At 38.3% G+C, this 14,603-nt stretch overlaps 1 protein-coding gene across 1 annotated transcript in view; it reads left to right on the top strand.

The window, feature by feature from the left end:
• Positions 1-14,603, top strand: part of zfhx3b (zinc finger homeobox 3b) — a 446,693-nt gene that overhangs the window by 398,172 nt on the left and 33,918 nt on the right. Inside the window, exons 6-7 of the mRNA XM_073070292.1 lie at positions 10,341-10,465; positions 12,746-12,946. Of these exons, the coding sequence (XP_072926393.1) occupies positions 10,341-10,465; positions 12,746-12,946 (326 nt within the window). The remainder of the gene's footprint in view (positions 1-10,340; positions 10,466-12,745; positions 12,947-14,603) is intronic.

Raw genomic sequence — 14,603 nt, 5'->3', positions numbered from 1 at the left:
TAATTTTACATATTTAACTAAAAATATAATTTTCCTTCTCAATTATTTAAGTGTTTCCAATTAAAGCTATAGTTGAAATCTTATTTAGTAAAAAGTCGGTGAGGGTTCAGCCCAAGCAAAATCATCAGTGGGTTGGAAAAAAATTTAAATCAAACTACAGACCAAAATACTGTACAGGATTTGAGCAAGTGATTGGGATAAAAGTAGAAGGAAAAATATGTTTAAGTATCAGAGGTCCTTTCTGAACCTCCTCTGGTAGGTGTTGGGAAGCACATTATGTAATTTACTGAACAGACCAAAAGCACGTAAGTTCACATCCCATATTTAGCATACTTGCATCAATCCAATATACTTTTTAATCATGTCCTCGAACAATGACATAAGGTGGCACCTTTTGATTGAAAAGCTTTCAGGAATATGAGACCAGACTGACCATGTCAGTAGTTTTATCTTCATTCACAGGATTTAGGTGCTGCTGGGAAACATACGGTTGACCACAGACAGCCCCTCTGATTATAGTTATTATCTGCCTCTTTGTGCTGCTGTGGTCAATAAATGTACTTATCCACTATTATCAGATTAAGTTTTCCAAAATTCTGACCAGGTGATGATAAGTTACTGGTTGATTAATTAGCTACACCAAATTACTCCCGGTGCAGGTGGATGGCAGGGGAATCGGGATGGAGTTGATAGGCACATCACAAAGATGTAAAATAAAGGGATTAAAGTGGAGGACTGGGATTGATGGGAATGGTCTGAAAACAGCACAGTCACACTGGACCTCCCTTATAGGAAAATAGGAGCAAATGCAATACATTTACAATATAAGTCAGATTTTGTGTTAATTGTTATTAAGTGGAGGAATAGTAGTAATCCTGTGTGTATTTGCTTTCTTTCTCCATGTGGTAGAGAGTGCAAGTTTCAAAGGTGATGCTGATGAAGTGCTCTCAAAGAAACTTTTAACAAGTATGCACTCTACCAGCATACATAGACGATACAACCAGTGTGTCTGATACAAACAGTCTCCAGAACACCACACGGCCAGTGAATGGGTGAATGGATAGACTAATAGATTGTCTATAAACCAAAAAGACTGGTTTATCCTGGTGGTGTCAAGTGTCAAGTATTCATCTATGCAAGTGGAGAATATTTCATCACACTCTTGACTTTCTACCTTTGGGGAGTCAGAAGGTGAGTCACTCGCTGCAGAACACCGAGCTTCTGACCATTACTTATAGACAGTTATTTATGTGACTTGTCTAATTCTTCCTTACTTGGTATAAGTCAATCCAAAGAAGAGTTTTCTGCCTGGTTCCATTGACTTAAATTTATTTAAACTCCTTAAATGCTGTACTTGGTCTAATGGTGCGTTGATGTCAAGGGTCGTTACTCTTAACTCACTTCTTTAAACAAAAGGACAGTATTTGGACCAGGGCTACAATGAAACTGGGGTTGAGCTATACTTGTTGAACTCAGTGTTAATTATTCATAAGTGTTGCATGATAACACTATTGCTACCACCGTCCATCATCTTTTTTATACAGCGTTGTCTAGAGGGATGGTAATTACTCAGATTGGACCTTCTTTGGTGGACAGGACATCCTTGGGCAACTTTCCACATTGTGTAGCTACATTGAAACAGTTAGGCTAGAGGCGCAACTAATTATCTTTGTTATACCCTTTGTCATTGCTGTTTCTTGACATTACATGGAGTGAATCAGATTAGATGAAGGCTGGCACCTGTGATGATACATCCCTCTACACTAAGTGGGAAGGGAAGACAACTCTTCAGCCTTGTCATTTGCACTTATATGCATGTTTTGCTCCCGTTGAAGATGGGACCCAAAACAATGCCAGCTCCATCCACCAGTTGCTTGGCAGTAATGTCTGACTATGCAAAGCTCTGGGCCAGTCCTTTCTGGTTAAGAATGCACGTAGTCCTTTGTAGTTCCATGAGTTCAATATGCCATTTCTGTAAGATGCCAAGCACCTCAAATTGCAGATACAGAATCTTTACAGGCAGCCATCCCTATTGTGCATGTTTACTGCAAAGACAAATCTCTCTCCAAGACTTTTACTCCAGATTTATTTAATTAACTGAATTTGAATTTCCGATAATGGGATCTGAGCTCATCATGTCATCAGATCGTTAATCCAAGCATCTGGATTACTTGGCCAGTAGCATAACTGCTGTAATTGAAGTACTTCCATTGTCATTTCTGGGAACAGTTAATTTAGCCTGTATCAAGTTTTGAACTTTGGACTTTTAAAAATTTATTTTTCAAAATCTAGATGTCAGGCAAACATTGCCCATTTCTAATTGCCTTTGAGAAGGCAGCGTGAGTCACTTTCTTGAACTGCTTCAGCCGTTCTATTGAGGTACTCTATTGAGAGAATTCCAGGACAGATCCAGTGACAGTGAAGATATGGCAGCATATTTCCGGTCAGGGTGGTGCATATCCTACTGGGGAATTTGCAGCTGGTTGCACCTAGCACCTGAAGCCCTTGTCTGTCTTTGTTTTGAGTTGATGAGTATTGTTGAAACTGTACTTCTCCAGTCAAGTGGAGAGTGGGTGTTCAATGTCAATCCTGCTGGGTGATTTGGAAAGGCAGTAAACCACTCACCAAAGCATACCGCAGTCTCTGACGTGCTGTTGTAAGCATTGTTCATGTGGTTAGTCCAGGATGTTGGTGTGGGGTGTTAGTCAGGGAGATGATTTAGACTTGTTGCTTTGATGGTTAATGTCTAATGTTTTTGTGGCATGATTATTATTTATAATTTATTACCCTGTCCCAAAACAGTGCCCCCTTGCTGCATGCATACACTGCACTGCTTGCTTATGAACAGAATTGAACACTGTGTAATCAACAGCCAACATGCCCACATCTGCTCATATAATGGAAGTAAAGTCATTGATGAAGGGCTGGAAGCTGCTTTGGCCTCTGAAATTGCCACAAGAAACTCTTGCAGTGATGTCCGGTGACTCCAACAACCAAAACTTTGATCCATTTTGTGCAAGATGTGACTCCAGTTTTGAGACAATTTCCCCTTGATTTCCATTGACTTAAGGATTCCTAGATGCCAAATTTGACTAAGTGCTTCAGGCTTCTTGTTAGGGGCAGTCACCCCCATCTCTCCTCTGGAATTCAGGTCTCTGGTCTGCATTTGGATCAAGTCTGTGATCAGGTCTAGATCTGGTAGTCGTCACAATACCCAAACTGAGTACTGGTGAGCAGGATGTTGGTAAAAGCTGCTTGACAACACTACTGGCAACACCCTCCGTTTCTTTATTGAGCATAAACTGATTGAATGGTGTTTAACCAGATTGGATTTGTCCTGCTTTAAGAGGATATTTCTCAGAAATTTTCCACATTGTGGTGTAGTTATCAGAAATGTGACTGTACTACAACTGCTTGGCTAGATGTGCAGGTCATTCTAGAATGCAGGTCTTCAGTACCACAGGTATATGTCATGTTATATGTCAATAATTTGGATGGCAAAATTGATGGCTTTGTGGCCAAGTTTGCAGATGATACAAAGATAGGTTGAGGGGCAGATAGTATTGAAGAAGCAGGGAATCTGCAGAAGGACTTAGATTTGGAGAATAGGTAAAGAAGAGGCAGATGGAATATAGTGTAGGGAAGTGTATGGTTATGCACTTTGGTAGAAAGAAAAAAGGGGTAGAATCTTTTCTAATAGAGATAATTGAAAAATCTGAGATGCAAAGAGACTCCTTATGCAGGCTTCCCTACAAGCTAACTTGCAAGTTGAGCCAGTGGTAAGAAAAACAAATGCAACATTAGCATTCATTTCGACAGGACTAGAATATAAGAGCAAGGCTATAATGCTGTGGTTTTATAAGGCATGGTTCACCACACTTAGAGTGTTTTGAGCAGTTTTGGGCTCTTATCTAAGAAAAGATGGACTGACATTGGAAAGGGTCCAGAGGAGGTTCATGAGAATGAAAGGACTACCAAGTAAGAAGCATTTGATGGCTCTGGACCTTTACTCACTAGAGTTTAGAAGAATGAGGGGGGGATCTCATTCAAACCTATCAAGTTGAAAGGCCTAGACAGAGTGGATGTGGAGAATATGGTTCCTTTAATGTGTGAGTCCAGGACCAGAGGGCACAGTCTCAAAACAGAGGGACGTCCATTTAGAGAAGAGATGAAGAGGAATTTCGTGAGCCAAAGAGTGGTGAGTCTGTGCAATTCCTTGCTACACATGGCTGTGAAGGCCAAGTCATTAAGTACATTTAAAGCAGAGGTTGAAAGGTAATGACTAGCCTGGACATCAAAGTTTATGGAGAGAAGGCAGGAGAATAGAGTTTAAAGGAATAATAAATCAGCCATGAAGGAATGGTGGAGCAAACTCAATGGGCCAAATGGCCTAATTCTGCTCTTATGTCCTACAGTTTTATGGATATCATTTGTTTCTGTTTTTGCTCTCAGCCATGTGTTGATGTCAACTGGAGTGATTCATATTGACTGAAGACTGGCTTCCGTGATGTTGGAGATCTCAGGAGGAAGCTACAATGAATGAGCTATTTAATACTTCTGGCTGAACATAGTCGCAAATGTTTCAGTTTTGCCTTTAGCACTAAATTGTTGGGCCTCTAGTTAAATGGTGACGCCTAGTTTCAGGTTCCCACAAGAGAAAACATCCTTTCCACATCCAGCCTGTCAATGAACTATGAGCCACCTGTTCTTTCATCCACCCTGCTTACTAAAAATGCTAATATATGAACAAAATATTTTCAAGTATCTATTCTTAAATATTTCTATGAGATGGAACAGAACAAAATAAATAGACTTTGGTCAGTAGAATGAGAAGCTTGCATTCATAGATTTTTGCCTCTGGTACAAATAAAAACCAAGGTTGCTGAAGACTGTTCAAGTTTGTGCTGTACAAACCTTCATATAATGTATGCAGCAGTAGTCATGAAGAATGATTATTATTTTAGACTGTCATTCCTTTAAGGAGTGTGATGTGGCCAGCTACTCTATAGAGTGCAACAGTTTTATAGAAGATTGCAGAAGCAGTCTATGAAAAAAAACCTTGAATAAACTGTACACTCTTGGTTTGAGTTCCCCATTGAATCCGTTTAGATATTCTCTAGTTGATTTAACAGCCCACAGAACACACACCGTATACTGCAGATGAAGATAGTGAATAGTCATGAACACTGAGAACATCTTTTGATTATACGACTACTTTGGTGGGTCAGCTATATTATTAATTAATAATAGGGGTTAATTATATTATTGAAGGTGAGGGTGAAGAGGAAAATGCTTCAAATGAGGCCATAGGCAAATGTAATAAATTGTTCTTGTTAGCAGAAGTAGGGTCAGATATAGGTGACAGAGAGGTTGCATTCTTAGAAAACCATTGGTATCGGTATTTTCTTTAGCACAATCCATGTTCCTATTGAGTCCCAGGCAGAGATGCTTCCTACAGGATGTTCTTCTCTCATATTAAGTCATTTTATTGCCAATGACAAAATGACCCATTGCCATTATTTAACAGCTGAAGCCAACATCGGACATAATGGGGTGGAGAATAGACAACATTCTTATGAAAGAAACAACAAACCCCAACAAGCAGTTGAGAAAAAGCGTGCAGAAGGGATTATAAATGAAACAGGAAGCAGAGGTGGGACTCCTTTCTTGTCTTGATATGGCAGTGGCAGGGAGTACAGAGCTTCCAGGCTAAGACCCATGATGGATGTCTTGTTTAAATGCCCTATGAAAACATCATAAGAAATTAATATAAGAAAACAAAATGTAAACTCACTGAGGCAGTAGGAGGAGCATGAGTTATGCAGGAAGATTCCGTTTAGAAAAAAATATTTGAATGCTGATTAAACAGATGGATAGATTCAGAACCATATCTGAATGAAGATATGAAATCATTACATAGCAAACACTCTGAGTTATCTACCTCCCAGTGTAAAGATATTAATAAAAAAGTTGTAAATGAGGGTTATGAAGCGTACCCCTTGTAGAACTCTTGGTATAGTTTATATCGGAGGCAGTGGCTAGCAGATTTGTCTATTAATCTGGTATGAACAAAATTATAGATTATTGGTACATTTGGTGTGGAGTTGGAACATAATTTTTAGGCATGGAAGTGGCCTACTAATTATTGTGAAAGGAAGTGGACAGCTTCTTAGTGGTAATTGGTACCCATTTGAAGACAAGCATTTGGGATCATGCATTATCACAGAACATATAGTAGAGGAATTATGATCTATCTTTGCAAATCAGAGAAATCCTGTTTGAAGTGTATCAGGACACAGATTAGATCATGAATAAACTCTTCTCGGGCTTCCAGCTGAGTACAGGTATCAATTATAACCGTCATTTTGATGACAAACTCCGCCATCTTCTTCAGAACCTATGTAGCCGGTTGGAAGTCCAAGAAAAGTTTATCCGTCATATACGCTGGGAAAGCAGTAGATCCTTTTTCGCAGGTTAGATCAGTTTACTTTATGGGTTAGCATGGAATCTAAGAGTAGTTTTTTAATTTCTTAGGGCAGTGAAAAGGTCCCAAGGAAGCAATAAAGATTACAGAAGGTTGCTTGAAACATCAAGTTGCAACACTTAAACTATGGAAGAATGCCACTCTATACAAGAGTATACACTCTATATTTAATCCTAGCAAAATGCTAAGAAATTCAATACTCAAAGCAAATAAGTATCATTAATCTCATTGTTGAAGGGAAAGTAAAGGGAAGCAATTAAAACAGAAGAATCGCCACAGCAAAACCCACAAGGAAAAGGGGTTCAGTCTGTATGATTAAGAGTTCATGCATTGTGCCTCCTGATAGATCTTAGATGATGAGGTGGAATATGGGATATGTTGATATTTATAGGCCTGGGAATGATCTTGAGAAAATGAAGAAAAATTCATTAAAGTTTACATTCAAGTCTATTTAGTCCTAATGAACAATACCTGGGAGAAGTCAAGTCAAGTACCTTTTATTGTCATTTCGACCATAACTGCTGGTACAGTACATAGTAAAAATGAGACAATGTTTTTTCAGGACCATGGTGTTACATGACACAGTACAAAAACTAGACTGAGGTAGGTAAAAAAAACACAGAAAAAAACACTAGACTACAGACCTACCCAGGACTGCATAAAGTGCACAAAACAGTGCAGGCATTACAATAAATAATAAACAGGACAATAGGGCAGTAAGGTGTCAGTCCGGGCTCTGGGTATTGAGGAGTCTGATAGCTTGGGGGAAGAACTGTTACATAGTCTGGTTGTGAGAGCCCAACTGCTTCAGTGCCTTTTCCCAGACGGCAGGAGGGAGAAGAGTTTGTATGAGGGGTGCACGGGGTCCTTCATAATGCTGTTTGCTTTGTGGATGCAGTTTGTAGTGTAAATGTCTGTAATGGCGGGAAGAGAGACCCCGATGATCTTCTCAGCTGACGTCACTATCTGCTGCATGGTCTTGCGATCCAAGATGGTGCAATTTCCAAACCAGGCAGTGATGCAGCTGCTCAGGATGCTCTCAATACAACCCCTGTAGAATGTGATGAGGATGGGGGGTGGGAGATGGACTTTCCTCAGCCTTGGCAAAAAGTAGAGACGCTGCCGGGCTTTCTTTGCTATGGAGCTGGTGTTGAGAGACCAGGTGACATACTCTGCCAGGTGAACACCAAGAAATTTGGTGCTCTTAACGATCTCTACTGAGGAGCCATCGATGTTCAGCGAGAATAACAAGTCTGTGACACCAAGTATGTTACTGAAGTGAATCCATCTATCATTCAAATTTGATGACTCTAATTAAATTCATGGTGAGACAATATTGTTGGGTTCAGAATTAGATGATCTCCCAAACAGGGTGAATCGCAATTTTAACATTTGTAAATGCATTATACTTTCTTATTTGTTAGGAAACAGTGCTTCAAATGTAATGTGGGGCTTGAGCAATGATTATTATTGTTAGGTTGCTATGTTGATATAGATTGTGTCCTGTTACTAACTTCTTTCTATAGTAGTTTCTAGTTCAGAAAGAGTCAGTTAAGAACTCTTGAAACCACATGTACTGCTTATGTCTCATATATCAGTCAGCTCATTTTACTGAGCTCATACACGCATGCTGACTTGTGGCACAACCTTAATAGCACTGAAAAATGGCAAACCAAACACTAGAAAGAAAGGAATGAATGGACAAGATACACAAAACTTAAGTTGAATTTGGGGCTTCACTATACTTAGAATATTGCTTGCAGTTTTGATCAACAGAGAATGAAAATGGAAATAGAGGCAACGGAGGTACAGGAGTTACAAGGAGGGGTTACCTAGAAGGGTGAACAGAGAACAGAGGTTTTTAAAGTTTTAAAAGAGTGGATACAGACAGAACTTTCCAATTGTGTGAAACAGCAAAACTATAGTTCATCAAAATAGGACAGTCATCAAAAAATCCAACCGGGAATTCAAAGGACATTTTATTATCTAAAAAGAATTTGCTTCAACCATTTTAAGAAACTGAGAGGAGGCTGGGCAAGCAAATAAAGGTTATGCTAACAGATAGGAACAGAAGGAAGCTCAAGTAGAACATTAATGCAGGTATGGACTGGTTGGGCTGAATGGCCTGTTTCTGAATCATGTATCCTTTATGGCTCTGTGTAATGACATTAGTAAATTAAATAATTTCCAATTTACTGTTATTTTTCAATCAACAACAACTGGACTGAATTCAGGTCCAGCCATTAACTGGAATAATTCCTGTCAGTACAACCCCAGTTCATCACAGCACACTATTTTAGAATATTTATAATAAAATGTTAAATATTTTGTAGTATGTGAAATTATAGGTCTTGTAATTCATATCAATCAATATGAAGTTACTTTAGTGAAGTAGGAATGTAAATAATGTGCATAAGAACTTCTGTCAAATTTCAGCATCTGTAAATAAATCAACTTTTAATTTAATTCACAATTATGGAATTTGAGGGCACAAAAGCAGAATTAGTTGAAATGAATAAGCAAACCAGGTTAAGGGATCAGTCAATCACGCAATCATGATGCTGTGTCATATATTTAAGTGAATTTTTCCGAATATGTAGTGTAGGTACATTCCACTGAGAGAGAAAAAAAATACCTCATCTGTGGTATACCAAAGTAAAAATGTGTAGCTTGTAGTAAACCACAGTTATCAGCTTTGAGATTTTAGCTTTTCGATAATTGGATAGCATGCATAAAGATAACTGAGAGCACAGTAAGCATATGTGCTGATGAACAAAGATGGGTGAAAAATAAGTTTTGAAGGGGACGTATTAAATGAAAGCAAAAGGTCAGGTGGCAGTGTGGATAAAAAGTCTCATAAGTTGACAAATTAAGTACATTTTATAAATTTGTTAAATAATGTTTTGAAATTGGAAACAAAACACGAGTTGTAAAAGACAAGTATGCAGATACAGCAATTAATTACGAGAACTAACAGAATGTTTCTGTTCATGGTTAGAGGAATGATTTCAAAATTAGGTCAAGCAGCATCTTAGGGGTGGGGGGAGCGGGAAGGAATTATCAATGCTTCAGGTCAAAACCCTGCATCATTAAAAATTCTTTACCTCCACAGATGCTACTTGACCCACTAAGTTCCTCCAGCAGAGAGTTGCTCCAGATTCTAGCATCTACTTTCTTTTGTGTCTCAAAATTAAGCAGGATTTGTTTCAGTTATATAGGGCATTGGTGAAATCATGTCTGGAATTCTGTGTACGTTATACAACAAGGATGTCAATTCTTTGGAGACATTTCAGAGGTTTACTGGACTAATAACTGGAATTGGCAAAGTGTCATATGAGAAAACATTAGGCAGGCTTTTTGCTTATTTCTGCTAGAGTTTATAAGACTGGAAGGGGATCTATATTTAAATATATAAGTTCCTCAGGATCTAGGTAGAGTGGATGTGGAGCTGTAACCTCTTGTGGAAGAATCTAGAAATAGGGATCACTAAAAATAAAGGGACAAACACCTTAGATAAAAATTTGACAATATTTTCTCTCTGAGGGCCTAGAGTCTTTAGGGCCACACATATCTACATATAATTTCACTGTATAAAATTGCATCTTTTTTATTATTTTCTGGTTTGAATGAAACAAGGTTTATAATCAAAATGACTTGGGTTATGGCATATTTGGTGAGAGAGTTTAGTATTGTTTGAAAATACCTAAATTGTGTGTTTTTTTAGTATGTCCTTTTTTCATATCCTGCGGGCATTGTCTGTATCTCCTCACATCACAAATGCAGGACCTATTTTAATAGAAATATCAATCCAATTGAGTGGCATGGACCTAAACTTAAACTCTCTCTTTGATTACAGTATCTGTAGGGGACAAAGAACAACTGGATTCAGCCTCCACAAAGCGACCGTCACTACCAGAAAGCATGGAATCTCCTCTTTCTTCAAAAAGGCCTCGACCATCGGAAGAAACGAGCGCAGAACAGGTAAATATCAAGGACCAGGGGGAAATCACAAATTGCATTTGGATCTCAGAATGTTTGAACTTGAGTCACCTTAATTCATTTCTCCATGTATAATTATTATAATTTGCTTTTTTATACACCAGTTTACCTTATTTTTATCTTTATTTTGAAGCACCTCAACACTTTCATCCTTATCTGTGCCAACTGAAAGTTCTACATCTTGCAGTACATTTACTTCACTACCTGCTGTTTAAGAATAGACAGACAGACATACTTTATTGATCCAGAGGGAAATTGGGTTTTGTTACAGTCGCACCAACCAAGAATAGTGTAGAGATATAGCAATATAAAACCATAAATAATTAAATAATAATAATAATGATGATAATAATAAGTGAATTATGACAAGTGGAAATAAGTCCAGGACCAGCCTATTGGCTTAGGGTGTTTGACCCTCCAAGGGAGGAGTTGTAAAGTTTGATGGCCACAGGCAGGAATGACTTCCTATGATGCTCAGTGTTGCATCTCGGTGGAATGAGTCTCTGGCTGAACGTACTCCTGTGCCTAACCAGCACATTATGGAGTGGATGGGAGACATTGTCCAAGATGGCATGCAACTTGGACAGCAACATATAACTTATTTGGTTTCTGATGATTATTTGTGCATTATCCTTCTTAATAAATGATATTTTTTCTTTGTCTCTGAAGTAAATTTCTTCGTGCCCATTGTAACTTTTTTGTTCTCTGATAATGATCCAAAGGACAAGCTCATTCTTACAATGCAGAAGCATTTCCTAACAGTTATCAATAAGAAGGCAAAATGCTGGAAGTATGTAATGGCTTTATTGATAACTAAAGGGGGAATGAGAAAAGGTTAATCCAACATACATAAACCATAATCTTGCTTTTCTAAGTTTGGATGGGAGGCTATGGTAGACTCTGTAAATGGAACATTAACCTACTGTCTCTCTAGGATGCAATTGCACTTGCTGTTTACCCTCAGTGTCTTGCAGTTTTACGCTGAGTTTTATTTCTTACACCTTTTCATCCAGTAATTCAGTTCTTAGTACTCCTTTGAAAGAGCTCATCATTCTTTTAGTTCCTGCAGTTGTATATTAAGTCCATTGTTATTATTCTTAAGATGTACCTTGATTATCTACAACACTACATTAGAGAGAAGAATGAGTTTCTCAGCAACTTAGTCATCATTCTTCTCTCAACTAACACCAGCAAAACCAAATTAATCAACCATTTATCATTATAATTTTTGAGATTTGGCAGCATGTAGAATACCTGACAAATTTCCCTCAACAAATTGAGTGGTAGATTTCACAGCAGTTTGCTCTATCTAGAGCAGGGGTCCCCAGCCTTTTTTATGCCATGGACCAATAACATTAAGCAAGAGGTCCATGGACCCCAGTCTGGGAACCCCTGAGAGGGAATATGGAAGAAAGCTGAATAAAACCGTGCCAAATCATATGAAGAGAGGGTGCAGGTCTCCAGCACGGCCATAACAGGATGAATGTAATTTTGTGATTCTATGAGTACATTGAAGTATTTCTGAGCAATCTAGAGCAGTAGAATAAAGCTGAATTTACTATTCTTCCAATATCAAATGTTCAGCTCCGAAGACAGCTCAATGCATCACTTCTCCTCTGGGCCAAGTGGCACATTAGACAGCCCGTATCTTCTGCAGCTTCAACCTGTTGGATGACAACCAGTATTCAGAGGCCAGAGCACTCCATATTAGCTCAGTCAATGCTAAGCTTTAAGTTAAATGGGACCAATGTCTCAGTAAGTGAGTGTAATTCAGCTGGGAAAGAGGGGAAGCAAGCATAGCTTTCAGGCAGACAGAAAAGAAGAAATTACATTTTCTTTCTAGTGAAGTAGATGGAATGCAAAGTATTCTGGGAAAGCACAATGTGGCAAAATTAAGAAACAAATCAAAATGCACTTTGTGAATAATTCAGCAGTTAGCAACAACATGATCTTATTCTAGTAAGATGGTTGAGATGAGGACAAGGCTGGATGTTTATCATTGGAAGATATGCTTAGAAGGAAATTGGCTGAGATTCTCTAACAGTCTTCCAAGAAGTCTGTAACAGGCATTACTCAGAGTCGAGAAGCACATCGTCTGTTTTCTCTGTAACTGGAATGACGGATAAATTTGATGGCTTTAGAAAGGAAAAAGGTTGCGCTAATCAAATATTGCAAAATAAAGCATTGTAAGGAAAAGCTGTTTGATGGTATTTGTAATGCTGTTGTGGAAAATTCTGACTTTCTTTTCTCATCTCTCCATAGATGTACCAATGTCCGTACTGCAAATACAGTAACACTGACGTAAACCGCATCAGAATGCATGTATTATCGCAGCATTCTGTGCAGCCTATGCTGCGCTGCCCTCTCTGTCAGGATATGCTAAACAACAAGATCCACCTACAGTTACACCTGACCCACCTGCACAGTGTGGCTCCTGACTGTGTTGAAAAACTCATCATGGCGGTAAGTGCCGTTCATGATACATGGCCTCAATTATATGAGACTTGAAACTTCCTCTTCCCTGCAGAGTTGCATTTTTGCACCAAAATGTTTAGTGCAGTCAGTTGAAATGATAAATCTTTGAAACATAAATCTTTAATAGCAACAGCGGAAATCTAAACTGCAAGATACATTTCGGTCTTCTGTTTTCTGCAGTAGAAATGAGATGTTTCCATTATCTGCAAAAAGCAAGAGCACAAAGTAATGCAACACCAGCAGTATTCAATAATGACATTTCAGTTGTGCATGTCTCTATTACTCCATACTTCAGCAGTAGAGTTAGAACAATTCAAGGGAGAAGGAGAGATAGATCAAAGATACTCTCTGGAAAGGGCTATCTTATGTCTTGATTTCATTGGCTCAGGCAAAACATTCCGCCTGTGGATTAATTTGATTATCAAAGTACTGGAGTCACTCATAAATGCTAATAGAAAAGCCAATTTCATATTATTGCAGTTGTCTGAACCTACAGTATCTGTCAATTTCATCTTAGCAATGAAGAGATTTAAGATTATTAGCTGTGAATAGAGGAAATCAGAGCTGTATTTTCATCATAACGATTGAATGTCTAATGTACATCAACATTGTTAGCAGCGTGATATTTTCCAGTCCATATAGACCTTTTGTTAACTTAGCCAAAACTATTTTTCAAAGAAAATATTAAAATAGATAGAGTACACTATGTGAGAACTATGTAATCTGATTGTGTTCCTCTCATTGAGGAAATATGTATTTAATATGAATTACTATTTACTTTCTGTTAGCTTTTGTGCAAAATGTTTTTATTAAAGATAATCTTAATGTTTGGAAGTCTAGATAGTTGGATCTTTGGACTCTAAATAATCACTTTTAAATGCAGTTGCACAACCAAAGTCTTTGAAGAATGTTTTACAGCTGCAGTGAAAAAGAAATCTCCCTGTTTGCAATATCCTACATTTCTATCCATGTGCAGCTATAGTACAGTAACCTGCAAAGTGCTGTTGCAACAGTGGAACGGAAGTTAATGACAGCTGTGTCCAAGAATCTGGTAGAGTCTGACTAATTTCTGAATCACACAATGAAGACATAAAATTGTATCATGACGCTTTAACACCATTTAGATGGTGACATTTAAGAATAAATGCGAAGTGACAAATGAGTGTAGGAAAACATTTAGCCTATTGAGTCCATGCCAGCTTCTTTTAAGATGAATTTATTTAATGCTACCCCTCTGCCTTCCTCCCATGGCACCTAGATTGTTTTCTCCTTTTTTAAAGTCACAGTTGAATCTGCCATCATTTTGGTAAATATCATTCCTAAAGTACAGTGGCTGGAGCTGGACACAGACCAGTGCTTTATAAAGGACCGATGTAGCTCTCTTGGCTCTTTATGCTTCTATTTTACAGTATAGGATTGTGTGTGCTTATTTTTAATTACTTCATTGTGCTGCTTTCATAAAATCATTGAACAGTTATAACACCAAACAAAGCCATTCAACACATCTACCAGAAAAACTTTCAGGCTCCTACAGACGTACGGGATGTAGGTAAGACCACACCTGGAGTGTTGTGCAGAAGTTTCAACCCATTATCAGAGATTCTTTGGACGAGAGGGTTGTCCTATCCTGAGCAACAAGAGCAGC

This window comes from Hemitrygon akajei, chromosome 17 (genome assembly GCF_048418815.1).
Source record: "Hemitrygon akajei chromosome 17, sHemAka1.3, whole genome shotgun sequence".
Taxonomy (NCBI): Eukaryota; Metazoa; Chordata; class Chondrichthyes; order Myliobatiformes; family Dasyatidae; genus Hemitrygon; species Hemitrygon akajei.
Note: the sequence above shows the minus strand (reverse complement) of the source record. Positions and strands in the feature narration are given on the sequence as shown.